The following is a 27,315-nucleotide window of genomic DNA, read 5'->3' on the forward strand; positions in this document are numbered from 1 at the left end:
CCCTCTGACCCTCCCCCCTCTCATGTACTCTCTCTCAAATAAATAAATCTTTAAAAAAATATATATATATGCTCTGTAGGGGCACCTGGGTGGCTCAGTTGTTAAGCATCTGCCTTTGGCTCAGGTCATGATCTCAGGGTCCTGGGATCGAGCCCCACATCGGGCTCCCTGCTCAGTGGGAAGCCTGCTTCTCCCTCTCCCACTCCCCCTGCTTGTGTTCTCTCTCTCGCTGTGTCTCTTTCTGTCAAATAAATAAAATCTTTAAAAAAAATATGCTCTGTAATGTGAACTTCAGAGTATATATGGATAATGTGGAAAAGAGTCAAAAACAGCCGTATATACATGATAATGAAACCTGTTCCATCCTGTAAGGATTTATTCTTTGCCTTTTTTCACTGGTCATTTCCTGGCTTTATCAGTTCCTAGTCAGAACTCCAGCCTTACAGAGAACTGAGTTCTCATGAAGTGAATTACTTGAGAATTACAGATAGGATAAGGATGCAGGGTCACTGGTAGAGGTGGCAGAGGGACCTTTCTGATGGACTCATGTCAGCACAGCTAAGCTGGGTAATCTGTTGGTAAACCCTGTTTATGGCCGAGCAGAGGATGAGTTTCCACAGTGTGCTCTACATGTGTCCCAGTATTTGAAAAATACAATTAAATCATCTGTATTGAAAACATTGTACCGTGTGACAGTTTTTAAATATGCGATTGCATGATGAGACCGATACTAAGCTCCCAGTAATCACAGAAGGCATTTTCAAAGCACGCTAACCCAAAGAGTATTTGAAATACACTAGTTTATCAATTCTTCATGAAAATGGAACAGTGGCAGAAACTTAGAATTTGCCATACCTAGTAGTTTCTATTTGCGTTACACACGTATCTGATAACACAGATTATATAAACACATTACAAATATGGGAATAAGATTCTTAATTTTTCACTTATGATACTAGCAAAGGAAAATCTATACAGTATAACTTTCTTCTAGATGGCGGATATCTGCAGAATTGTAAATATCCATTTGTCACTTAAGACTTAATGGCTCATGTGTAACATGCAAGCGTTAAAAAATAATTTGCAAGATGCATCAACAGTAATTGCTTTATGCCATTAAAATAGAGTTTACATATTACCTTTTATAATGCCACAACACTGCAAAAAGATTTAAGTCTTTATATACATATATATGGGGGGGTGTATGTATGTGTATTCTTTTTTTTCAAGCCTTCCTGAGTTATAGCTTTATTGAAATAAAGAATAGTATGTCAGAGAATAAGTTCAAGCATGCTACATTAACTTGCTTCAAACCTTCCAATTCCAAAGGGCTTTCCATCTCACACCTACCCAACCCCATTACACCTCAGACTTTAATTCCTGCTATTCTTTCCTTCCTCACTCACTGGCCTCCTTGTATACCTAAACAATACCAGAATATCCCAAAATTAGAATATTTTCATTTGCACTTTCTCTGTCTGGAATACTTTTCCCCAGACATTCGTGTGGCTTGCTAGACAATGATCTTATTCATTTAAACATCACTTAGTGAGTGAGGGCTGTTACGGTTTCCACTGTGTTTAAAAATGTAATCAGACAAAGAAAGACAAATACCATGCGATTTCACTTATTTGTGAAATCACTTATATGTGGAATCTAAAAAACAAAAGAAACAAACAAAACAAACAGATTCATAGATTCAGGAAACAAACTTGGTTACTAGATGGGGAGGGGCTGGCTGGGTGATGGGCCAAATTGTCGAAGGGAATTAAGAGCTACAAACTTCCAGCTATAAAGTAAATAAATCATGGGGTTGTAATGTACAGCATAGGGAATATAGTGAATAATACTGTAATTAGTATGGTGACAGGTGGTAACTAGACTTGTCATGGGGATCATTTCACAATGTATAAAAATATCAAATCACCATGATGTATACCTGAAACTAATAGGATATCGTATGTCAATTATACTTCAATTTAAAAAAATTGCAATCTACACCCAACCTATTCTTCCATTCCCTGTTGTAGTTTTTCTCCTTTTAATTTTTTGCTCATTATCTGTTTTTTCCCCACGAGAATACAAGAGTGTAAACTGCAAAAATTTAGAATTTTTTTTTCTCTGTGGCTTCCCTAGTGCCTAGATCCGTATCTGTCATGTAGCGGGTACTCAGTAATGTTTGTTGAATGAGTGAATGGACTATAAAACAAATATGAGGAAGATGGTGCCCTCAAGACTGATACTGAAATGTGTGTGCTGAAATGCATGTATGTGGGGTTTAGGGCCACGCAATCACTAGGACCAAAATGTCAGAGACTAATCAATATTAACAAATTGGCTAATATTTTTTAAGTCATTGACAGAGACCATTATAGGTGACCATTTTATTTTACTTGCTTAATTAATGTTTGCCTTTATGAACATTATTTTGTATGAATTAAAAAGGGGGTTATGGGGCGCCTGGGTGGCTCAGTTGGTTAAGCGACTGCCTTCGGCTCAGGTCATGATCCTGGAGTCCCGGGATCGAGTCCCGCATCGGGCTCCCTGCTCGGCAAGGAGTCTGCTTCTCCCTCTCCCACTCCCCGTTTGTGTTCCCTCTCTCGCTGTGTCTTTCTCTGTCAAATAAATAAATAAAATCTTTAAAAAAAAAAAAGGGGGGGGGTTATGATATTTTTAAAAGGGGCCAGAGGAGAGTGCTGTTTCATTATGAGTTAAAGAATGAAAGTTATGGAATATTGGAATATTGCTACCGGACAAGGATGAGGTCCTGATAAGGATTTTTTTTTTTTTTTTAAAGGTAAGTACAGGACACCTGGGTGGCTCAGTGGGTTAAGCGTCTGCTTTCGGCTCAAGTCATGATCCCAGGATCCTGGGTTCAAGACCCGCATCGGGCTCCTTGTTCAGCAGGGAGCCTGCTTCTCCCTCTGCTGCTTGCTCCCCCTGCTCGCTCAGTTTCTCTCTCTCTCTGACAAATAAATGAGAATCTTTTTTAAAAAATAATAAAAAATTAAATTAAAATTTAAAAAGGTGAGTAGTGATGAGTTCTCAAATGTTTTGACAGAGGCTGATTTTAACAGAAAAGAGATGAAGCTAACCTTAATTAATGGATCTTCACTTAGGGGAAGGTAAACGTGAAGGTCTGGATATAAATGACAACCAGAATGTTGTCAGAACCATGTCAGAAAGAGAGGGAATTACTAAAACATACCGTAGTTTCTTTGCCGTCTCAGAGGAGCTGGAAGAAGACAGTTCTGATCAGGCCAAAGGTGAAAGTAGGAAATCATTACCTTACGGAAAACGTGTTACTGCTTGGGTACCGTATTGAACTTGTTTTAGTGGGTTTAAGAGGGGCAGGGTGGAAAGGATTCTGACGTCGAGACATGTTACAACAGATGAAGGGAAATTAGAGTCTAGAACGAAGTGGGCTTGTCCAGGCTCTCGGGAAGGTCGTGGCCGAGCCAGACCTTGAACCGCAGTGGTTCAGTAAGTTCCTAGGTCAAGTTACTTGCATTCTATTGATGTTTTCTTAATTCATACTAATATATTGTGAAGGTCTGTTACATGCGAGCTACTATTCTAAGCACTGTGCATCCAGCGTTGAAAACAACCCCTTGCCTACCCCCCCAACCCCCATGGGGAGACAGAAGGGAAACGTGCCCTCAGTCACAGAGGGATAAACACTGTGGAGAAAACAGAGCCGGTCGAGGAGATAGGAAGCAGCTGCGGTGGGGAGGGGCGAGCAGAGGGAAAGTGGCATCGAGGCAGCTATGGGGGGTGGGGCTGCGGGTCTCCAAGGACAGAGTGGGAGCAAAGGCTCCACGGGTGGGCTGCCTGAGGGGTCTGCGGAAGGCAGGGGTCGGTGTGGCTGGAGCCCGAGGAGCAAGAGGGGCATGAGGAGGGCAGGAGGGGCTGGGGCACGGCAGGCGGAGTGGGACCACAGAGGGCCTTCAGCCCTTCCAGCAACTGGACTTCCACTCCGAATGAGACCCTGTGCCACGTGATGGCTTAGAGCACAGTGTCCGAATGTGGCTTATATCTGCAGAGGCTCAGCTTGGCTGCTGTGTGCAGGGTAGGTGTGAGCGCGCGGGGGGTGGGTGGCTACAAGGTTTTGTGTGATGGGGGCAGGAGGAGGTGGGGGCTTTGACCAGAGCGGGGGGCGGGCGGGGAGGCTCTGAGGGTCAGGAGTGCTCAGATCCTGAACAGAGAAGGTAGAGCAGACAGGATTCACGGACCGGTTGGAAATGAGTGTAGAAGAGAGGGGGGGGGGGGGGGGGAGGGGGCCCCCCCCCCCCCGGCTTTGTTCTGAGCAGCTGGAAGAATAGAGTTGCCCTTTACTGAAAGAAGGAAAACTGCTTGAGGGGCAAGTTCAGAAAGTCTCTTTTAATCTCTAGTGCTCTCTCTCTCTGTTCCCTTGGAATTTATAATTTGTTGAAAAAACTAGATTGTATAATCGGTAGAATTTCATACTGCACGGATTCTGCTGACCTTTCCCGTTGGGGTCATTTAGCATATTCCCCTCCCCCAAATATACATTGTTTTCAGTGCATGTTTCCCTGAAGCTGGTAGTCAGGACTGCGAGCTCGGTGAAGTTCGTGTTTGATTTTTCGCACACTGCTTCCCAGGCAGAGTTGTGTACTTCCACCGGAAGGCACATGTCGTCCGGTTGGACATGCGGTTGTATTAGCAGCCGTGAATTAGCCATTGCTCAGAGCCCCCTTGTTAGAAGTTCCAAAATGATGGTCCTGTAATCCCATCACTTAGTCCTCATTTATGAGCTGGAATATTTCCATACAGAGAGCGTTAGTTCTGTGACGGTTCCTACAGGAAAGGTAGGCTAAATGCTGGATTCTTCGTGCTTATTTCCTAATATTCAAAATAACGAGTTAGTTACTTGGCATTTTCCAAGACTGAACATTTCTTTTTATTTTAATGAACTCCTGCAATTAAACATCCCTGATGTATTTTATTCCATTGCAGGAAATTCTTACTGATGTTAAAAAATCATCCTTCTTTGTTCCTGGGGGTTTCCGAACTGCCCTCTGTTTCCAATAGCTTATTTGTTTCTATGTGACATTATGTTCCAGGCTTATTTTGTGCATTTCCAGCCCTGAAATCAGTCACTTCACCCGGCAGCCCAGTTTCCTCTTAATGAAAAATCATATTGAGTGAGGACAATCTGGTTCTACAGGTTGTCCTTGTTTGGGGCCTTTTCCAGTGGACAGAGCTAGGACATAGGTCTACATTTTTTAAAAAAGAAAAATTATGGGTTCCAGTGATATTTCTAATTCAAATTCAGGAGTATGTAGGGTTATAATTTATATTCATCAATCTTATATTCACTTCTTTTTTTTTTTTAAGATTTTATTTATTTATTTGAGAGAGAGAATGAGAGACAGAGAGCATGAGAGGGAAGAGGGTCAGAGGGAGAAGCAGACTCCCCGCTGAGCAGGGAGTCCGATGCGGGACTTGATCCCGGGACTCCAGGATCATGACCTGAGCCGAAGGCAGTCGCTTAACCAACTGAGCCACCCAGGCGCCCCTTCACTTCTCCTTTTCACACATTGAAATTTTCAGGGTCCAGAGCATCAAGGTAATTACTCATTTGTATTGTTGCCCATGTATAGAGCATTTTAGTAACAGAGAACGCAGGGTCCAATTTTACCTGAAAGGTCACAGTGAAAGGGACATTTGTTGACAAGATGAGGATGCATATTCTGATTAGAGCAAACAGCATATACAAAGATTCAGAGGCTTAAGAGAGCACAGCTCATCTAAGCAAGAGCAGATGCTGTTGTACCAGAGGAGTGATGGGTCAGGGAGTCAGGAAGGACTGGGAACATGATGAGCTCACATTCAGTGCCGTGAACCGTGAACATTAGCATCAACCACAGACAAGCTGTTTTCTGTGTTTAGGAGGTATCTTGTATTTAGTTTTCGGGTTTCTTTTTAAAAGATTCATTTATTTTAGAGAGAGGGGGAGAGAGTGAGCAAGCAGGGGAGAGGCAGAGGGAGAGAGAGAGAATCCTGAAGTAGACTCCCTGCTGAGCACAGAGCCCAATGCAGGGCTCCATCTCATGACCCTGAGATCATGACCCGAGCCAAAATCAAGAGTCAGCAGCCTAACTGAGCCACCCAGGCGTCCCTTGCATTTCTTCTTTTTTTTTTTAAAGATTTTATTTATTTATTTGAGACAGAGAGAATGAGGGAGAGAGCACATGAGAGGGGGGAGAGTCAGAGGGAGAAGCAGACTCCCTGCCGAGCAGGGAGCCCGATGCGGGACTCGATCCCGGGACTCCAGGATCATGACCCGAGCCGAAGGCAGTCGCTTAACCAACTGAGCCACCCAGGCGCCCCCTTGCATTTCTTCTTAATAAAAAGCATTTCTTTCTACTTTGTCTATATAAGGAGAACCTGCAGGATAGAGCTTGAAGGATGGCGATCCTTAACTTTGTTGTACATCAGTTCGGAGAAAGTGCAGCTCAGTTATTTTCTACCCCTTAAAGACGTCCTTGCATCCTAATCGTGGTATTTTTCTCCCCACAGAGGACAAAGTGTGGACCGTAGTGTCTCACAATTTGCAGATGCAGACCACAGTGGTGGGCTACAGCCCAGAAAAGTACTCTGTGACGCAGCTCGTGTACAGCGCCTCCATGGACCAGATCAGCGCCGTCACCAGCAGCGCCGAGCACTGTGAGCAGTTCGTCTCCTATTTCTGCAAGATGTCGAGGCTGTTGAACACGCCAGGTAGGCTGAGCATAGAGTGCTACTTTTAATTACCATCTCAGCTGGTGCTGGGAATGGTCGCAACAATCCAACAGGTGTGACTTCTTATCTTACAGCAAAGTCTCCAAAGTGCAGGCAGCTGTGAAAAAAGTAAAACCTCCCTTGGTTGGTTTTCTGGGGAATGAAACCGAAAAAGTACGATTTTCAGGAAAAAATTCCATTGTTTCCAACTTACAGATTTTTCAATTTTACCTGCATATACGTGTGTATGAGTGTTTCTGGTGCTTAATTATCAGTAATTGCTTTGGGCAAAAGTGTATCAGCGCCTCTTGTGAACTTCCAGGTAATACCTTCTGAGTTCTTCAGCTGTCTTTAACGTAAAGCTGAAAGCATTCTAAAGGCTGCCCGAGGTAAATAACTTGTAGAATAGCGATAAAATTTAGAGCGCTTTATTGTCTGTAGTCATTTAACAGTATCTGCTTGTCTCAAGAAGTTCGACCTAATTTTTTTTTTCATGATGGCTTCCTTTTAACGATGCCTCAGGATGTGTGTGGGGGGGGGTGGGGTATAGAAAATAAAGAGTTTCCAAAGGATACATTAGAAATATCTTTTCCAAGAGATCCATATGCTTTGGGGTTCTTGGCAGCAGATTCAAGATGTTGACAGAAAACTAAATCCTTCAGTCTATAGTATAACAGAGTAGAAATAAAGCATGTGCTCTGAGAGAAACAAATGTTTACACTTTTCAGCCTTGCCGCTCTCCAGGTGTGACTTTGGTGAATTAATTGAACTCTTAAGCCTCAGTATCCCATGTCTTTTTCATTCAAATAGGGATCATAATGCCTACTGCAGGTGAGTGAGAATTTCATAGGGTCATGCACCAAATGCTTACTATAGTGTTTGATGCATTTAAGGACTTCACAAATAGCAAGTAGTGTATTGATTATTCTTAATATTAAGTAACTTTAGAAGTGCCATCGTGCTACATCACAGACCAACGGGCTATTTGCTGCCCCAAATCAGTGTTGGATTGGAGGCAGTATTGTGTGGAATACTTACAAAGAAGAGTTATAAAAAACATATACAATATTTTAAAGATTTGAGTGTTTTTTTAATGTGCAAAGACGTGCTGAAATTATAGATGAGTATAACCTATGGACTCTAAGAAAGTAAAATCTGTAAATTGTGGACATGATTGGTTCAGACACTTAGTTCTTCTGCTGAGGTGGTGCTTAGAGGCAGAAAGACGATTTGAGGATGTTGAAAGAGGGTAAGCAAAAGTCCAGAAGACAGAATGTGAATGATCCGTCAGGTCATGGTGAGAAGTAGCTCAGCAAAAGCAGAGTTCAGTAACAATAGGAAGAAATAAGGTTGGAAAACACATGGGAGAAACTGGGGGCGGAAGGGTGTGCTGGGGGGTGCATGGACTAAGTGTTCCACTGTGGACCTGGGATTTTTTTCCCCGAAGGCTGGTGCTTCTCAGACTTCGGCAGGCATTGGAATAACCTGGGACATTAATAACGCAAAAATTGCGGAGCCCCAGTCCCCAAGTTTCTGATTCACTAGGGCTGAGGTGGGGCTCAAGAATTTGCATATGTAGTGAGTCCAATGGACTGAATTGTGTCCTTCCAAAATTTGTATGATGAAATCCTAACCCCCAATGTGACTGAATTTGAGATAGGGCTTTTAGTAGGTAATTAAGGTTAAATGAGTTCATAAAGCTGGTGAGATTGGTGGCCTTATAAAAAGAGGGAAAGCGAGTTCTTTCTCTCTCCCACACGTGGACACAGTGAGAAGGCAGCCATCTGCAAGCCATGACGAGAGCCCTCCCCAGAAGCCAAGATGTCTAGCAACGTGATCTTGGACTTACAGCCTCCAGAACCGTGAGAAAACAAATGTGTGTTGTTTAAGCCCCCCGGCTGTGGTATTTTGTTATAGCAGCCTGAGTGCATTAATAACCTGCGTTCCCAGGCAATGACAACATTGCTGGTTTAGAGACTGCTCTTTGAAAACCACTGCTGTTGGCCATGGGAAGCCTTCCAAGTCCCTACAGCCCAACTGTTCTTCCCTGCACTTGCACTTACCATCGCCTTTTTTACTAGATCTTGTTTTCAGTGCTGGGAAAAGTCAACCAAGGATGATAGAAAATACAGGGCACTGGGTGCAATTAACAACTTCTATCAGCTTGTCGGCGCTGAGTTTCATGAGTGAATGCTCCTTATTGAGGTGCATTCCAAAGATCTCAGTCAATCAGTCTTCAATCCTGAGGGGTGTGGGTGTGGGTGAGGATGGGGGCAAACTGCTGACCAGACAAGTGGCTTGGTACCATCAGCTTTATTTTCTTCCATTCTTCTCTTTGACTCCAAAGTCAACTTTTGCTTTTTGAATTTTGCTCTGGTGGTTACAAAACACAGTGTGACTTTTAAATAAGTTCAGTTTACAGTTTGGGCGCTAGGAGAATTAGGTTGGAAGTAAGCAGGAGAGTTTGCCTCTGGTGCTGGTCTTGTTTTTCATTCCTTCCCTCTTCGCTCCCGGAAGCCCCCTGTCTCCTCCCTGCAGCCGCTAAGAGGCCTCACTTACTATGCTCCTTTTCAAAACCAGAGGGTTTCTAAAACATCAGGAAAAATAGGATAAATTTTTTAAACACTATTTCAGTTACATTTTCTAGTAATAAGCTAAACATACTTTTTGTCAACCTCCAGACGCCTTTTCAGGGGAAATAAATACTAAATTAAAATCAAGAGTTAATTGTTAATCTGCACAGTAGCAGATTATTTTCTTGTGATTCCAGACATTGTGTTTCCAGACCTTTGTAGATGATTATTGTACTTAATAGATTGTACTTTGAAAATAAGTTTATCATATGCTGCTTGCCTGTATGTACATATATATATATATAATTTTCACTCACAAAAGATTAATACTTAATAAATGCTGATTGGAATGAAATGAGAATATATAATTTTAAGTATTACCTCGTCCTACCTTCAGGCAGTTGTTTTAAACAAGTTCAGTTTGTCAAAATGCTGATTCCAGGGCCATACTCTTGGAACTCTCATTTGATAGAACTTGGTTGGGGCCCAGGAATGTTTGCTTTTAAAAAACCATCCGTGGGTAGTTCTGTGATCCAACACTAAGAAACGCCATCTTTAATTTATGGTGTAAAGGTCTCTCATATTAGACTTTAAGATTTCAATTCTCCATGTTGGAGAAGATTAAAGGGAATATTAGAACTTGTCTGGCCAATTAAAAGAAAATGGCATACATAATCATCTGCTCCTTCAGCTAACCTAGATTGGCATTGTAGTATTTATTAATCCTTTTCATAGACAAGTCTCTAAATGTTATACAGCAGCCTTCCCTTCTGAGTCATTCTTCATGCTCCCAATTTCTGTTTCCCAGGCTAGCTAATCTGTAGAACAGCTGAAGCAAGGAAAAGGAGTAGTTGACAGCAAGTGTTTCTGTATGATTGTGTTCTGTGTATGTCCAAATAAGAAAGAACACAATTTAATAAAATCTTTAATTTGTTGTTTTAAGGAGCTAATGTTTGCTATAATTGGGATTTTTTTTTTTTTCTCCTTCCTGGTAACATTCAATTTTAAATATCCATTTACTCGTTCTTAACTAAGACTGAATTATATTGGAACTTCTGCAGTACTTAGGACATCTGTTTGAATATAAAGTATATTCATTATAGTCATGGCAATTAAAATGAATATCAAATGAGTTTGTAATAGCTATGCACTTAAAATGTTATTCTTTATTTTAAGAGCCTTACCCTCAAGAGTTCATTTGGGGCTCTATAGTTTCTAATGATGCTTATGATAAAGAGTTGATTTTGTATGCATATGGATCTCATTTTTGTTTTGATAAATGTTTGGTTGTGCCATACCGTTAGCCAACAAATGTAGAATTACTCATTACTGGTTTCTCACAACTTTACAAGAGTAGTAATGTTATCTCTTCTTTTTATTACTACAAAATTTAAAAATGGAATCAATTTTAAAGTAATGATTTTGCCATGCGTTAGGGTCATGTCTATTCTTGCCATGTTACTTATTAATTCAGTTGTTCTTAGCTCTGTAAAAGACCTAGAAACAAGACAAAGTTACTTTATTCCATGGAAGAGGCATAGAGTTTGGAGGGAGGCCTACCAATTTGGGAATGAACAAATTCTCCCTAAACAAAGGAAACCATTAATGGGTATCCAAAGCCAAAAGGATGTTAACATGTTTTATATTTATAACCCCAGAACTGCAAATGTAGTAATATCTGAACTTATGAAAGACAAAAATCACTAAATAATGAAATATAATTCTGAAATAAATACTTTAAGAACCTGGATTTGATAAATTAGATACCAAGAGAAAGTTTCATTAGATCCAACTTGAGAAACGTCTTAGCAATCCTAATGCTTTTAAATAAAATATTTCCCTATATTTGGGCACAACCTATTAACCTGCTTTAAAATGCTTATTTATATATCTTAGATGCACTGGAGTCATATATTATTTTATAAAACATTATACTTCCTAATTAAGGATTATTTTTGGTGAAGTATTCCTTATACCTATCAAGATTTATTTAACTGTAAAAAAAAAAAAGATTTATTTAACTGTAGAGGTGTAAACTTGATATGGTTCCTGTTTTTCTGACTGTATTTAGTGTTGTTTTCATTGGTTTCCAGTGTTTCATTTCTTTTAATTTCTCAATGTAGTCTTATTCTCATAAGTCATAGTTTTATTGCTTCTTTTGTTGGAAGAAGCAATATAAATTATCCATCCTTTTGGGTAGTTTACTATTAGATTTTGTATCTATTGAAAAGGAATTATGTTCACAATTTTTGCCTGTAAAGTAAGCAGTGTAAAATTCAATATACTTTGATGATACTAAACTGTAATTTAGTGGCATCCAAAAGACAAGAAAACATGACTCTGGTATTGTAAGTTATAACCTATCTTTAGAAAAAAATTTCTAAACTTTGGTGAAGTTATTAAGAAAGTGAATTTTCCAAGTTGGCCCTATGCATTTTAAGAAAGCATGATGTTTACCTCTTGAAACATAGGTAAAAACATTGCTTAATGGTAGCTAAAGATTAGCATTTTCATTGTGTCCCATCAGTATATTAATCAAAAGATTAATAATTTGTCTAATTAATTTTTGTGTTAAATAATTATACTAATACTGGAAGACTCAGTTAAATGGAGTGAGCAAAGAGGTAGAAATAACTAAAAGGGAAAATTAGAGGATTAAATATAATATTCCACACCCAGGCAGCTAGAGGGCTCTCCATAGAGGGCGCTATGGTGAAAAGAGACAGAATGATCACAGGGAAAATAGAGGCTATTTCAGCAATATGGATAGAATTGATGAAAGCCTCAACTGGAATAATGGTTGAGATAATCAGTATACAAATATTTATTGTTTCTTGTGTATCAGGAATTGTGACATGTAAGCTGACATGTGGATTCATACGAGTTAAGTAAAAAAAAAAAAATGGCAGAGGGAATTCTAGATTAGAGATGTCAGAATGTGCACTGATTCGGAGATGGAGGTCAGGGGACACGTACTTGGGAGGAAATGAGAGAGGTCAGAATGGCTGGAGTAGAGACTTTGCAGGTGAGAGACAGAAAGGAGACAAAGGAGTCTTGCATGACCTTAAGGATTCCACTCAAAGGGCAAAGGGAGTGGTTTTAAGTGGGAGATCCCAGCTGTTATTTGGAGAACAGAATGGAGGGAGAGCCGGGTTTGTAGGAAGAGAACATCCTGTGCAGGGCCACCGCAGTATGGACAAGACTGGATGTCTGAGCCGCTCCCTGGGCCTTAAGAGGGAAGACTTTCTTTCAAGTGTATAGGTAGTAGAATCAACATGAGTCATGATTGCTTATCTGCAGAGTAATTTTAGGAGAGGGGAAAAGACCATCTTCCCCTGTACCTAGGAGTAAAGATAAAGTGCATGACTCTGAGCAGTTGTAATGCCTTCATCAGATGACTCAGTGAGGTCATGGGAAGAGCAAGGAGAGAACATTGAAGGAAAGAAAACACTAATTTGAAAAGGCAATTGAAGGAGAGGTTGCAGCTAACTAACAAGACCCAAAAGTGATGATCAGAGCAGTAGGAAGAGAGTCAAATTAGGAAATCCTAATAATCAGGAAGTTAAAGGAAAGGAGTGTTTAACAATAAGCAAACAAGTAAAAAAAAAAAAAAATGAACAAAAGAAAATTGAGGTGTGGTCAGTGGTGAGACATCATATGGGGGAAGCCAGGTCTTGGCTTTGGCTGTTGGGAGACCACTGGAGTTTCCTGTCGGTGGGGTCTGGTGCGTAGAGCCACTGAAGAATGAATAGAAAAAGGGAACAGCAAGTGAAGGTTTTCAAGAAGTTCCATGGTAAGGAGGGATGGCTAAATACAGATTTGCTGCTTAGTCACAAGACAGAACCAAAGCGAGGGTTTGGGAATTTTTTATACTTTTAAAAATGAGGGAGTTATGAGTAAGTTTATAAATGGAGGAGGCAGTGGAGAGGAAGTGGCTAAGATGTAAAACAAAAAGAAATGACGGGGCCCCAGGAAAGACAAAACAATATGGAATTTGCCTTGGGGAAAAAAAAAAAAAAGAATACCTGCTCTGAGAAGGGAGATAAAGGAAAGAGTAGAGATTTTCATTAAATTCTATTGACCAACACCATTCTTGACATTTTATCTCCTTTAACTCTCAGAGTTATGTGAACTAACTTTTATTATCTCCACTTTGCAAAGTAGGGCTCAGAGAAGTTAATAAACTCACCAAAGGTCACTGTAGCTGGAAGTGAGAAAGCGGGGTTCAAATGCAAATCTAGCTTCTCATAAGCCTTGCGTGCTGACTTACTGAGGAAAGCGTGAACATGTGGCGAGATCAGGCCTCCCCACCCCCCCCCCAAAGTGAGGCTAGAGCAAACCGTAGCATGGGATCCACCCATCCCATCTCTTCAACCACCATGAAAGAACGTTTTCCTTCCTGCCTTTTACTTTTTGTCTCTGATTAGAAATGCTCTTTGCGGGTGCCTGGGTGGCTCAGTTGGTTAAGCGACTGCCTTCGGCTCAGGTCATGATCCTGGAGTCCCTGGATCGAGTCCCGCATCGGGCTCCCTGCTCAGCGGGGGGTCTGCTTCTCCCTCTGACCCTCCCCCCTCTCATGTGCTCTCTCTCTCTCTCATTCTCTCTCTCAAATAAATAAATAAGATCTTTAAAAAAAAAAAAAAAAGCTCTTTGCCAAGTGACTTTTGGTCAAGTCCAATATTTCTGATTAATAAATTAATCTTAAGGGCAAATTTACTGAGGACAGCTTGACTGACCTCTACTAAGCGTACTGCATTTCAAGGTGCCAACCTCTTGAGCTTTGAGGTGTGACTTTGAAAAAGATTGACCTTCTAGAACTTGATGAAGACTTGTTATTTCTGCCATTTTATTTTGTGAGTGCCTGTGCATAGCTTCCTTTATTTTTAAATGACTGAAATAGGAATGAAGGGACACTTTGAAGCAATCCTATATCACACTGTAGAATTTGGCAAGTATCTTCTCATATACTTAAATCATCAACATTTTTTGTTTGCATATCATCTTTAAAATTATCCATTTCAATGACATCATAAAATGAAGATAAACCTAATTGATTACTTTGTGTAAATTATGTTTAAAAATACCTCTCTCCTCAATAGGATACTGAAAAAAAAGAATTTTACTATAAAAATCCCTTGCAAATATCTAGTTTTATTAAGAAACATTGAGCAAAGATTTGTTGAATACAGAATACTCTGCTAGGTACTATGAGAATACAAGGTGGGCAAAGAATAGTTTTTAAACAGCATTTGCCTTAAGATATAGAAACTTTTTTATAATGAAAATAAAGTTATTTATTTTCTGAAGGGATTTTACTGGTACATCTTGGATAAAAGATTGAATAAATTTAGAACTCGTAACAATTCCTAAAAACATCGGTGTGTGTATTTTGTACAGGAGGGAAGATCAGGAGCTATTTGGGAAAGCTTAGGAATGGGAGGAGAGAGGGGTTTTGAGTTCCATGGGCCAGTGTACCAGTCCAGGTTCAACCGGAGAAATAAAACCAGTAAGAATATATATATTTAGAAATTCATTGCAAGGAATTGGCTTATTCAGTAGTGGGACCTGGCTTGGCAAGTCCAAACTTGAGGCAGACAGGCACTCAGGAATGAGAAGAAAGCTGCTGCCCATGGGTAGAGTATCTTCTCCACGGAAGACCAAGTCCTTTCATCCTTTCAGCTGATTGAATCAGATCCATCCAGCTCATGTGGCCTAATCTCTCTTACTGAAAGTCAACCGATAATGGACTTACCGACATCTACAAAATACCTGCATAGCAACACCTTGATTTATGTTTGGTTGAGTGGGCACTGTAGCCCAGCTAAGTTTGCACACTAAACTGATCATCATAGTCAGCAGAGATTATTGTTTTAAAATGAACAGTGAGAAATCCATTTCTAGAGTAACGATGATTTATTCCCTCAACTGTGGAACATGGAGCTCTCTCTGTCAGCATAGACAGGGGAGAGCAACATGTTAGAGGTGTTGGGGGACCTTTTATTCTCCCATCTCTCCATTTATGATGAGGGTACATGTGAACCTGGTATCACATTGCCAAATAAAATATCATTTTATATGGTTAGAGCAATGATAATTGGAATGAATCAAGTAGATCAACTTTACTCAAAAAGTCAGAAACAAAGATTTTCCTTTTCTCTGTGTTGTTTCAAAAAAAAAAAAATTGTGGATGCCTTTATTCCATATTTTAGCCAAGATAGCCTGTGTCCACCAGGGACCTGGCAGGATTCACTCATTGTTGGCTCAGAGCTCCTCCTAAAGGAAAATATTTCCATTGATCCAAGTAAGTATACCCCAGACCCATAACCTTAGGAAAGCTGCAGCTCCCTCACTCCATCCACATTACTTTGCAGTGTTTCTGTGTTTTTTCTTTTATAATTGAATCAAATCCCATTGCCATGCAAACTAAAAGTAATGTTACAGAAGCTCAGAGAAAGTTAAAGAACTCACTTTTTTTTAAGAATGGATAAGAATGAAATAATACACAAGTTTGTCTTCCAAGTTTTGTTATTTCCCACCAGTGAATGACAGAACTTCTCTAAAATACTGAATCTCCAAAAAGGCAGCTGGATTCTATTATCCTGTTTGCCTGTGATTTACCCAAACCGAGTGACAGGGTAGTTTTTATAGGAGAGTGAATAATGTTGCAGACTGTTAGTCCAGTAGAAATGCCATAGCCATTTGACCTTCATTCTGTATCTTAAATTCTCTTAAAGAAAATAACTCTTTTGTTCCCCCCCCCCCCTCTTGGTACTGGATCTGAAATTCAGGCTAAATGTATTGTCCTCTTAGATAAATAATATTATAAAATCTCTAAATTAGATTATGATGAAAGGAGGAAAAATGGCATTAGTGTTTATTAAATGCTTACCATGGACATTTACATATATTGGCTCATTCCGTCCATCCCCAAAACTTTGTAAATTATATATTATTATTTCCATTTTATACCTGAAGAAACATAGACTTTTGGAAGGGTTAATTCACCAAAGGAAAAGAGTAAAAATGGTGCTAAGAGTCCAAACCAAGATTAAAATCTAGGCTTTTGTGCTTCTAGACTCACATGTATTTTCTACCAAAATGTTAAAAACAAAAACAAACAAAAAAAAAAAACCAGAGGAGAGTGGGGAGAGAGAGAGAGAAGGAAAGAGAGCAAAAGAAAGAAAGGCTTATTAGGGACCACCTAATAAGCTAATTGGGGAAATTTTTAATTTTTCCTAAAGTGCAAAATTAGGATGTGCTTTTAGTACAATTAAAGCAGAAGGTTGAAGCATTTTTGTTAAGCAGGAGGCCAAAAGGGACATTTATGAGAGCTGCAAATGCTTCATTTTGAAATTCTGCTTTTTTTTTCCCCAATATCCTCGATTTGGCCCTGACAAGTATATTAAAAAATACGGTTTAGATGACAATTTGTTTGGAACCATATTGAAAAACATTTGATGTGAAAGAAATAAGAACATGCCTGTCTTTCTATAGAGCACTTGACTTTCATGTTTTAATATCAAGGTATTTCAAATAGCACAGGTGAATTGTAATTGATGAAATAGAAAAATGTTGCAAAAGGTTATCCACTTTTCAGATGTGAGATATGAAAACAAAATGTTGACTCTTTTTTCTTTTCAGAAGAAACTCACACACTTAAGCCTAACACACATGCCATGCCCAGCACTGCATTCTTACCTTATTAATTTGCTGTTGATAGATTGCTCAGAGACCCTGCTAGAATGGGCAAGGGCAGAGACGGCCAGGTCTGCCTCTAGCTGGGCAGTGCCTGAAGGGTGGCCCTAACACACAGACATAAAGTCACCCAGCAGAGAGGAATTTATTCTCTTAGGGTAGGGAATTGTTTTCTGTCAAAAAAATAAAACAACTCTCAGTTTTAGGCTTGTAAGTTGGAGGGAGAATGGACAAGGGGAGATGGTTCCATGCTGGGTAACAGGAAGGAGGGAACTTCACGGGCAGGCAATGGAGGTTGGGTGGGCAAGAGCCAGGGACAGGAGGACAAGGCCAGAAGGAACATGGGGAAATAACTAGAACAAAACAGCCTACTCTGCATTCTGTCCAGCCAGACTGTGATTCTATTTAGTACCTCATGTTTTTATAAAATCCTATTGATCTAGTTAGCCCAAATGTTAAAATGTTTGTGGGTTTTTTGTTTTTTTTTTTTTCATGAGAGTCAGAGAGAGAGAGAGGCAGAGGCAGAGGGAGAAGCAAGCTCCCCGCCTAGCAGGGAGCCCAATGCGGGACTCGATCCCAGGACCTGGGGATCATGACCTGAGCCAAAGGCAGACGCTTAACCATCTGAGCCACCCAGGCGCCCCTAGTTAGCCCAAATGTTAAAAATCAATTATTTTTCTTCTTAGAAGGCAGCCATGTAAAGGTCTCCAGAAACCAAGATTTTTTTATTTTGTTTCATTGTAAAACATCAAGACAAGACAGTAAGGTGATCGAAGCAACCAAATTACTAGGATCAGTGCTATGAGATTGGCAAGTCTAATAAACGAAGCTTAATACATAATCATGGACAGAGGTTTCAGCTCTATTAACCACGGTTATGAGTTTACATGAAGAGAACTGGTAGAATAACTTATAAGGTTTTAATGTAAAAATAGGAAGTATTAATGAAGTAATGTCCACCAAAGCAGGGAAGAAATGTTCATTTCCTAAATGAACAGTCACTGCACAGGTCTCATAGACTTTCAGAGATGACTTAAATTCTGGAATCACTAGACACATATTATCCAAGCTAATAAAAAGTAGCAAAAAGATGAATCAATACAGCAGATGATTATAATATAAATACTTGGCATTGGAATGTTCTAACTTTTAAGGGTGTAACCAGTATCTAAAAGTATACTCTAAACATGATAATGAAGTTACAAGATACTCAATGGCAGTGACTTCTTTCCTCCTTCCATCCATGGGCAATTTATTCTTCTTCTAGTCTTGCAATAGATATTGTTCAGATTAGGCAAAGCATCCACCTTCACTACACACACACACGCACATATGTATAATTACATGTATTTTTCACCTGTTGGGGTATATACCAGTGCATGTCTCTGTGATAACCTAATGTATCTCTGTGTGTTCTAAATACAACACACACACACACACACACACACACCCATATGGTTCCAAAAATAACTTAGTCAAGCAGAATTCCTCCATGAAACTGGCTAGTTCTGATAGACTTCGTGAAAGTAACAACACCCAGAGCTTATTTGAAATGCAAAGAAATCGAACCACTTATATGGAGTAGGTGTTTGCTACTGGAGTTGAAAACATCACTTGTGGGAAAAATAATCAGGCTGGAAAGAACTAAAAATTGGCTGTAATTTAATGGGTTGTTAACTACAAATGAATTTCAGATCAAAAGTGACAGAGGTGGAAAAAATTAGAAGAAAACGTAACTTATGATACCATACTGCTGAAGCCAGAGTATTTTACCAAAAACAGATACTTATTCAATGGAGAGAGGTCAGCTTTGGACAAATATGGGAAATAAAGATCTAAAGTAATATAAACTAAATATGTATAAAAGAATCATCTGGAGTAAAAATAGTCTAGAAATATATAACCAGTTGTTTTTTTAAAGAACTGATTTTCGGGCCGCCTGAGTGGCTCAGTTGGTTAAGCAGCTGCCTTCAGCTCAGGTCATGATCCCAGGGTCCTGGGATCGAGCCCTGCATCGGGCTCCCTGCTCGGCGGAGAGCCTGCTTCTCCCTCTCCCTCTGTCTGCCGCTCTGCCTACTTGTGCTCTCTCTCTATCTCTGTTAAATAAATAAATAAAAATCTTAAAAAAAAAAAAAACTGATTTTCTACTGCCATTTAGAATTACTGTTATCCTGTTTTGAGCATCACCTCAAGACAGGGGCTATCTAACCCGAGTGAAATGTATAAAATATGTACAGGCATGGTTCAGAGAAATTTTTAAAAAGCATAAATGATCTGAGGAGGAGAAATATAATTGGGGTTATATATGTAGGATAAAGGTCTATAAAAAAAGTCCTTGAGAAAATAAAAATAATGTTGAACTGCCTTGGAAATTTCATTTTTAATGAGAAAGTAGAAAAACAAAGAAATTGGGCTTCCCTTATATTAGAAAGGATTTAGTAGAGATTTTATCTGAAGCAACTTCTTAGGATAGTGTAGATGAAATGTGTAGAAGTTTCTGAAAGGAAAGGAAACTTAGCTCGCATCAAATTCTGAAATTGCATCACGTGGAGAAGCCTCGAAGGCTGTCTGTCAAGATAGCTGACATTACCTTAATGAGTTTTCTACGATTCAAAGTCAGATTCTTTTGATAGAACTTGATTCATCACGCTCTAGTTTGATCTCAAATATAATCAGAGTCTGGGAGATTGAGATCTACCATCAAAATGCCACTATATTCATTTAAAATGAGAAGAGTAACTGCTGAAGGGGTAGGATGGTCTGGCCAGCGCCTTCTAGCAGGCAAGGCACATGGAGAACCAAGTATAAACCAGGACACCGACATGTCGATTTGTAATGAAACACGGAATGCTGGAGGGACTGGATGCTTTTGTTCTCTACCCTGCCAAATACCTCCCTGTAGGGCTACCACATGGGGGGCCAAATTAGAATCAGATGCTTGCTTCTTGGGCATGGACTGGGAGCAGGAGGAGTGAATTAGGTTTTGAGAGAAGGACTAGGCTATCTTTGGACCACGGAGCCCTTTCTCTTAGGCTGCAGTCATGCAAAGTTCGTCTTGCTCACTACCCTCTCACCTCTACCCTGGCTATCTGTCTAGGTTCCTTCTGCCCCTGTCTTTTATTATTTAGCTCTGTTAAGATATTCAGTCAGATTACAGTGGAGTGTTGGTCACCCAGTGGTAATTCTGTTCCAGTCCTTGTTTTGCTCTGATATTTTGGTTCAACTAGCAGAGGGTGATCTTATCTTTAAGCCTCTTCAGGGAAGTCCTCAAGACCCCTTACTGACAACCGAAGACGACAGAGATGATTTCTTAAAGTTCTTTCCAGTCCTCTATTTTGTGGGAAAAAAATGTTCCTGGTGCTGTTATTGCACACAGATAACTGAATTTCCCTTTCAAAGACTAGTAATGACAAAGGAGAGAAAAGTTGGGTAGACTTAGAAGATGTGGCCTGCGTATAAGTGAATCCTTAGTGTTTTTCCAGTTCTGAGGGGGAAATAATCATCCTTTTGATTGAGATGTTTGCATTCATTGCCCGGAAACTGGGTTTTGGCTTCCCACAGGGATCAAATGGAATATGCAGATAGAGTACTTTACTTTTTAGTAGCTTTTATAGATATTTTGATCATTCTCATCATATTAGGACTTCCAATTTAGAACTGTGACGATGAAGAAGCACTTGCTCAGCAAAAATGTCTTAATGTTCAGCCATCTACTCCCTGGAAGCTTTTGTGATAACACATACTACCAAGATGGAGAAACCATTGTGGTGAATAAGCCTTATTGTTTATCCATGTGTTACTGTTGAAAATAAAAGGCAGGCCATGTATGTTTTGCATGGAACTCCACTGGAAAGCTATCCTATGGTAATACAAAGAAAGATAAGGTGAAAGAAATAGAAATGGGAATGACTAGAGAGTAATACAATTAATTTATAGCCAGACATATTAAATTTAAGATTGACAGCAGATTTACCCCTGGGAAGGAGAAGGAGAGGAGAGAATGGATTTTATTTTAAAGAGCTCCTGAAACTTACTAGGATGTGCCTAATGAGGTGATGTAATATAAAACATCACTTGATGTGAAATTTGCATAATGCCTCTTTTTCCCTAAGAGATTGCTTTGAAAGAATAACAAAGAAACTGAAATGAGGTGGAAAACAAAATAACAAAACACAAATATTTTCTCAGTGTTTGCAAATATTAAAAATAATTTCCTGTCTTCTGATTAGTTTGTTCTCCTGAGAGCCCGCCTGGATGTCCTCAGAATGTAAAATGATACTTTAATTAATACATTGGGATTTCGATTTCTTTATAACCATGCCACTTGTACCAGGAATGTCCATGTCTGCTTATGAGCCATGCAAAGCAATGGTTGTGTGAATTACGCCATGCCGTGTGGCACCAGACAAACAGCTATACGCCGCTTTGATTTATGCACAAACTGTTGTGGTAAATAAGCTAGCCCTTGGGCGCCTGGGTGGCTCAGTTGGTTGAGCGACTGCCTTCGGCTCAGGTCATGATCCTGGAGTCCCTGGATCGAGTCCCTGGATCGAGTCCCGCATCGGGCTCCCTGCTCGGCGGGGAGTCTGCTTCTCCCTCTGACCCTCCCCCGTCTCATGTGCTTGCTCTCTCTCATTCTCTCTCTGTCAAATAATAAATAAAATCTTTATAAAAAAAAAAATAAGCTAGCCCTTATCGAGGATCTCCAAAGAAGTCTGCCTTTTGCAGTTTATTCCCTCCATTTTGCACCTTTTTTCTTTTAATGGAGAACCTTGTCTTCCTGTGGGTGCCTGTTTTCTGACCAGCTCTGCTTATCCAAAGAGGATACGGTCTTGGTGCTCTCCTGTTGAGATGACACTGTTACCCCAGCGCTGTATCTCTCCCCCCATCACTGCTCCCTTCAGTTTCATAGGAGACCTAGTGCTCATATTGCCTTGCTTTAAAATCCTCCCTACAGAGACGGGGAAGACTGCTGCTGCCAGACATTTTACATTTGTTGCTTCATTAAATTTTAGCATAAAGTTTCCAGGCACTGCATCACCTTGTACATATTGTTTTGCATTGAAAACCCTTCATATTTAATTTTGAAATTGCTTTTCACTCCTTCATCTAGTCCTTCATTCTCTGAACCAGTGTTTATTGACCATCTATTCTCTTTAAGCTACTAAGCTAATTATTGTGGGTGGTTAAGAAATGACTAAGACCTGGGTCCTTAAACAGCTTCCTTCTAAAGAGAAGTAAGAAGGTGGGAGACTGGTGAGCCTCCGAAATCACACTGCACCCAACATTGGCCCTGAAGGCATCGTTGAGTGAGGTCATTGCTAAAGGATGTGTGGGACAGATGGAACCATGCACACTCTTCCCTGTCATCATCCTCGGGCCCCTCCCACCCACTCGGCATACACGTTAAAATGTAAGTGCTTATATCCAGCCACCTGTTTTCAAGGCACTGCTGTCCTGCTTGCGGTTGTCATAAACCTATTACAAACCCACTCCCTGAAGATGATGGTATCTATCCTGGGCTTCTTTCCTGTGCCAGGCCCTGCCCAGCCCTCCCAGCCATATTCTAGAGGTAAGGTGCCTCTGAACCCAGCCCCAAACGTCCCTAGCTTCAGTGTTCTCCCCTGCTTTGTCTCAAGGGCCCAGATGGGTTTATTACATATTTAAGGTAATACTTAGAGAATGTACTGTCATTTTCTTTCTGTAACTCCTCTTTTCTAACATCCTTGCATTTTAACTCTAAGCAGTATATTTTTATTTCTGGAAACAGAATTTTGGCCAAAGAAATGTTTAACCCAACTTAGTAAAGGTCAGCTCCCCACTCGGAGGCACAGTCTGTCTGCTGGCTAAGGCAGCTAGCTCCCTGAGTTCTTCAGTAGAACTTAGTGGTAGTGTGGGCTGTGGAGAAAGTTCCTCTGCTCTGACCTTCCAAATTCAGGGGCCTCCTTTGTGATTGCTTCTTGATCTCAACACCCTCTAGTCTACCAGCCTGCGCCATGACAGAGCACTACCCTAATGGAAAGTCAGTCACCAAAACCATTTGCCCTTCATATCTCTGACACTAATAAAAGTACCAAATCCTCTCCGCCAGTGGTCTAACACCCTAGCTCTCAGGAGATGTGTCTTTGTCTTGGCATTCTTATAGGCTTGCAAGAAAGGCCAATCCTTTCTTAGAAAATTCAATACCAATTTATATTACTAAGATGGTACAAATATTAATCAAATATGCGGCAACCCCAGTGTGATTTATATAACATAAATGCAACATCAGATGCTTTGCCCAATAAGTACCCTCCCCTCTTTAAGGACCCTTTGTCTTTTACAAACCACATTCCAGATTCTGCATCCATGCCACGGCCTAGCGGCCAACATCCCAGTGTTGTCAGGAGTCATTTCGCCCACTGATGGGATAGCACAGTCCCTACATCTGCTCTTGAATCAAGGAGCTGATTAACGGTGCATTGCAGCTCTTGGCAAGAGTCAGAGTAGGAAATAAAATTAAGGTGTAGAGGTTAGGCAGGAAATTCAGATAAAACTACTTGGGAAATGTAGCTAAGCAAGATATAATTATCTAACATAATTAGCCCCGAACATCAGGCCTACCATCCCTAAAGGCTTCTTTTTTGCAAAGAGACAAGTGATGCCATCAAGTAGCAGATGGTACTCTTGTGTGAGTGCAGGTGAGTAACGAATACTTCTTACCTTAAGAGTGTAGCCTGCTCAGAATTTGGTTATAGGAATTCCTATTGGCACTAACTCATTAGCTTAATAGCTCATTATTTCTGTGTTTTTCATTGCTCTGGGCTAGTGCAGTTATTACATTAAAAAAAAAAAGTTCTGGAAAATTTCAGCAACATCTCTGGGCCTGATGGCCTCTATCACTCGATCACCTAGAACACCTAACAAATTAACACAACCAAAGTAAATTTATTAATTTATCAAAAGCCAAGAAAGTCGATTGATTTCAACATGGCTCCAACAATTTGTGATACATTTTTATTTTATTCCTTAAAAATTCTATGGTGTATTTTTTAGAAAAGAGGAAACTATTCAGGTCTGGAGTGTGGTTTTGGCCCCAGTGAGTGCTCCTGAGTTAGAGCACCTTGCATGTGACCCTGAAAATAACACTCTTATTGCAGTGTTGTTTAAAAAAAAGAAGAAAAAAAGCTAAATAAAGTCCCCTTGGTTCAAGGAATATGCTGTGGAGAGAGGGAAACCCAGGACCAGAAGGGGTCCATGGCTTCTGTTTACCTAAGAAACAGGTTCAATGAGATGAAAGACCTGCTCTGTTCTTTCCATTGATCTATAATAGGCCTATGCAGGTAGTTGAAAGCAGCCTGGCCAAGACCATGCTGCCTGTAGGAACTGGCTTTCAGTTGTGTGTCTCTCCTGGAGAGGAGTCCTAGAGCTACTGGTTTGTACCCTGTTTGTAATCACAGGCACAAAAATGGTATAGTCTTTCAAACCCTTTATTTCGACATGTGGACTTGTTCATTTATCTGCTCATCCATTCGTCCTGTGATGCATCAGTTCTTTGTACTAACATCTCCTGAATACCTACTCCATAGAAGTCACTTGGCTAAGTTCTGTAGAGAATAAAAATAACGTCCAGTTTTCTGTGTAGCAAAATCTGTTGAATCACTGAGGTATTCCTAGAATATTAAGCAAATATATGTTATTTTATTTACGGGGTGGAAATGCATAGTAGTGAAACAACTTAAAAGAAAAGTTTTTATATGATCATATAAACATATAACTTCTATATAAGCATATATGCATATGTATAATTTTATATGGAGATACAATTTTAGAAGTAGTAAACACGATTTCCCATAATTATTTCTTTAATGATAAGAAATAAAATCTCTTAATGCTTAAAAATGACTTGGAAAATACTCATTTGTAAACGAATCAAGTAGGGTAATTATTCATTTTTGGAATACAAGGAGAACAGTGATAACAAAGTTACCTTACGCTTTAGATTAGGGCTTCCTAGCCTGTTTTTGGATCAAGAATGTTAGCTCCGTATAGGAAGCATGTTGTCTTTCCAGTCATCACTGTATTACTAGCATGTAGAACTATTCCCAGCATGTAGTCATCAACATTATTATACTAAAGAGTATTCAGATGATTGAAGGCAGAACACACAACCCTTTCAATGATCTGCAAAGACAGATGAAGCATCTTCATAGGGAAATTATGTGGGTTCACGCATGCCTTTTTGTGTATATTTCAGGGAAGTGCTAGATTCTCCTCATGCTCACTCACAGCTGCTAGGTTAAGAACCCCAGCCTTAGCTGAACCAAAAACAGACATGATATGTAGAAAAGAGCATCACCCCAAAGCAGAGAATACAGCTAAGAGCCAGGCCAACCCCTGAAATGTACACGTGATACTCAGAGGTATTGTTGCCTACAACAGATTTTGTATGAAAGAACTTTTTCTTTTAATCAATTGTAACTGATACTCCAAAATTATTACAAATACTCAGAGTCAACATAATGGGGGGGGGGCGTGCGGAGAGAAACTTATGTTTTGAAGGGCCGGGGACCAGATAATGAATGATGTTTAACCTTGTCTTCCATATACATCATTTTTGGCCCTTAAGTAATATCGTAGGGGAGAAAACCTCTCTACTGAAGCATCATTTCGCTCCTTCTTAGGATTAAAATCACTTAAATAATTGAAACTACTGAAATTATTCCTATACTCCCCACTGCAATTTGTGTGCCTATGATTGTCCCCCCAAATTCATTTGTTGAAGCCCTAAACCCCAGTACCCCAGAATGTGACTGTATTTGGAGATAAGGCCATTAGAGAGGTAAATTAAGTTAAAATGAGGCTGTTAGGACAGGCTCTGATCCAATCTGACTGGTGTCCTTAGAAGAAGGCTCAATTGGGACACACAGAGAGACACCGGGAATGTGCACACAGGAGAGAGAACAAATGAAGATGCAGCAAGAAGACGACCATCCACAAGCCAAGGAGAGAGGCCTCACAACACACACAACTGCCCATGCCCTAACCTTGGACTTCTAGCCTCCAGAACTCTGAGAAAATAGATTTCTATCATTTAAGGGATCCAGTCTGTGGAATTTTGTTTCGGAAGCCCTAGCACATGAATACACCATCTTTCATCTTGTGGATCGGTGTGCGATCTATAAAACACAAGAATAAGAGGCGTCATCTTACTCCAAATCATATGATTTTAGTGTCCAATAACTAGGACTCCACCCAGAGGAGTGGCGCCTTTGACAGTACTGTGGATAAATAGGATATTATTAAATTTTCTTTCCACACACAAAGGAGAGAAGGAAAATAACATATAACATCAACTCTTAGCCAGGCAACTTCATGTTATCTTTTGTTATGTTTTATTTTTTTTAAGATTTTATTTGAGAGAAAGAGAGCATGAACAGTGGGAGGGGCAATGGGAGAGGGACAGAGAGAATCTCAAGTAGACTCCCCGCAGAGTGTGGAGTCTGACGCGGAACTCGATCCCAGGACCCTGAGAGCACGACCTGAGCCAAAGTCAGACACCTAACCAACTAAGCCACCCAGGGACCCCTGTTATCTGTTTTATTGTTCAAAGAATGTTAGGAGGTAGATATTGTTAGTCATATGGATGAGAAAATGACGGTTCTTGTGGGTTTGAACATGTGAGTGGAGTTCACGCCCACACTCAGATGCCAAAACCTACACTTTCTTCTGGACACCACACTGATCATCTGCGAATTGTCATGTTCTGAGGTCGTCACACACCTAGGATGTCTCCTTGTCAGAGGAAGATGAGAGCGTTTGTTGTCCTTTAGCCTCAGTGCATGAAGTGATGACACTGGAAACATAAAAACAGATTTTCTTTTCCAGCTTCAATGAAATCAATGATTTAACATTTTCATTTTTTTTCCTTGCTGAGAAATATGCCCAGAAATTAATATGAAAAGAAAGAACTGTAGCCATCTGGACCCTAGTGCTTTCTGTTCATGAATTTGTAGTAAAAGGTCAGAGAACACGTAGTCAAGACTAATCAATGAAATTGTTCATCTTGCCCCTAAGAATTAAGAGGTGATTGGTTCAAAAAAGTCAGTTGAACATGAGATAATTTTTGATAGTGGAAGGATACAGGTTTAGTGTATTTTATCACTTTTATGTTTGTATTTTCTATAATTAACAATTACAATAAGAATATTATGAAATTGTTTACCATATTCTCTGAGAACAAAAATTACCTGTTTATAAGTCCATAGAAGGGACACCTGGATGACTCAGTTGGTTAAGCATTTGCCTTCGGCTCAGGTCATGA

At 40.0% G+C, this 27,315-nt stretch overlaps 1 protein-coding gene across 1 annotated transcript in view; it reads left to right on the forward strand.

Annotated features, from left to right (window-relative positions):
- CNTNAP2 (contactin associated protein 2) overlaps positions 1–27,315 on the forward strand; it is a 1,539,511-nt gene that overhangs the window by 910,286 nt on the left and 601,910 nt on the right. The window contains exon 15 of the mRNA XM_035021319.1: positions 6,544–6,744. Coding sequence (XP_034877210.1) covers positions 6,544–6,744 — 201 coding nt within the window. The remainder of the gene's footprint in view (positions 1–6,543; positions 6,745–27,315) is intronic.

This window comes from Mirounga leonina, unplaced genomic scaffold (assembly GCF_011800145.1).
Source record: "Mirounga leonina isolate KUSES-001 unplaced genomic scaffold, KU_Mleo_1.0 Mir_174, whole genome shotgun sequence".
In the NCBI taxonomy this organism is placed as follows: domain Eukaryota; kingdom Metazoa; phylum Chordata; class Mammalia; order Carnivora; family Phocidae; genus Mirounga; species Mirounga leonina.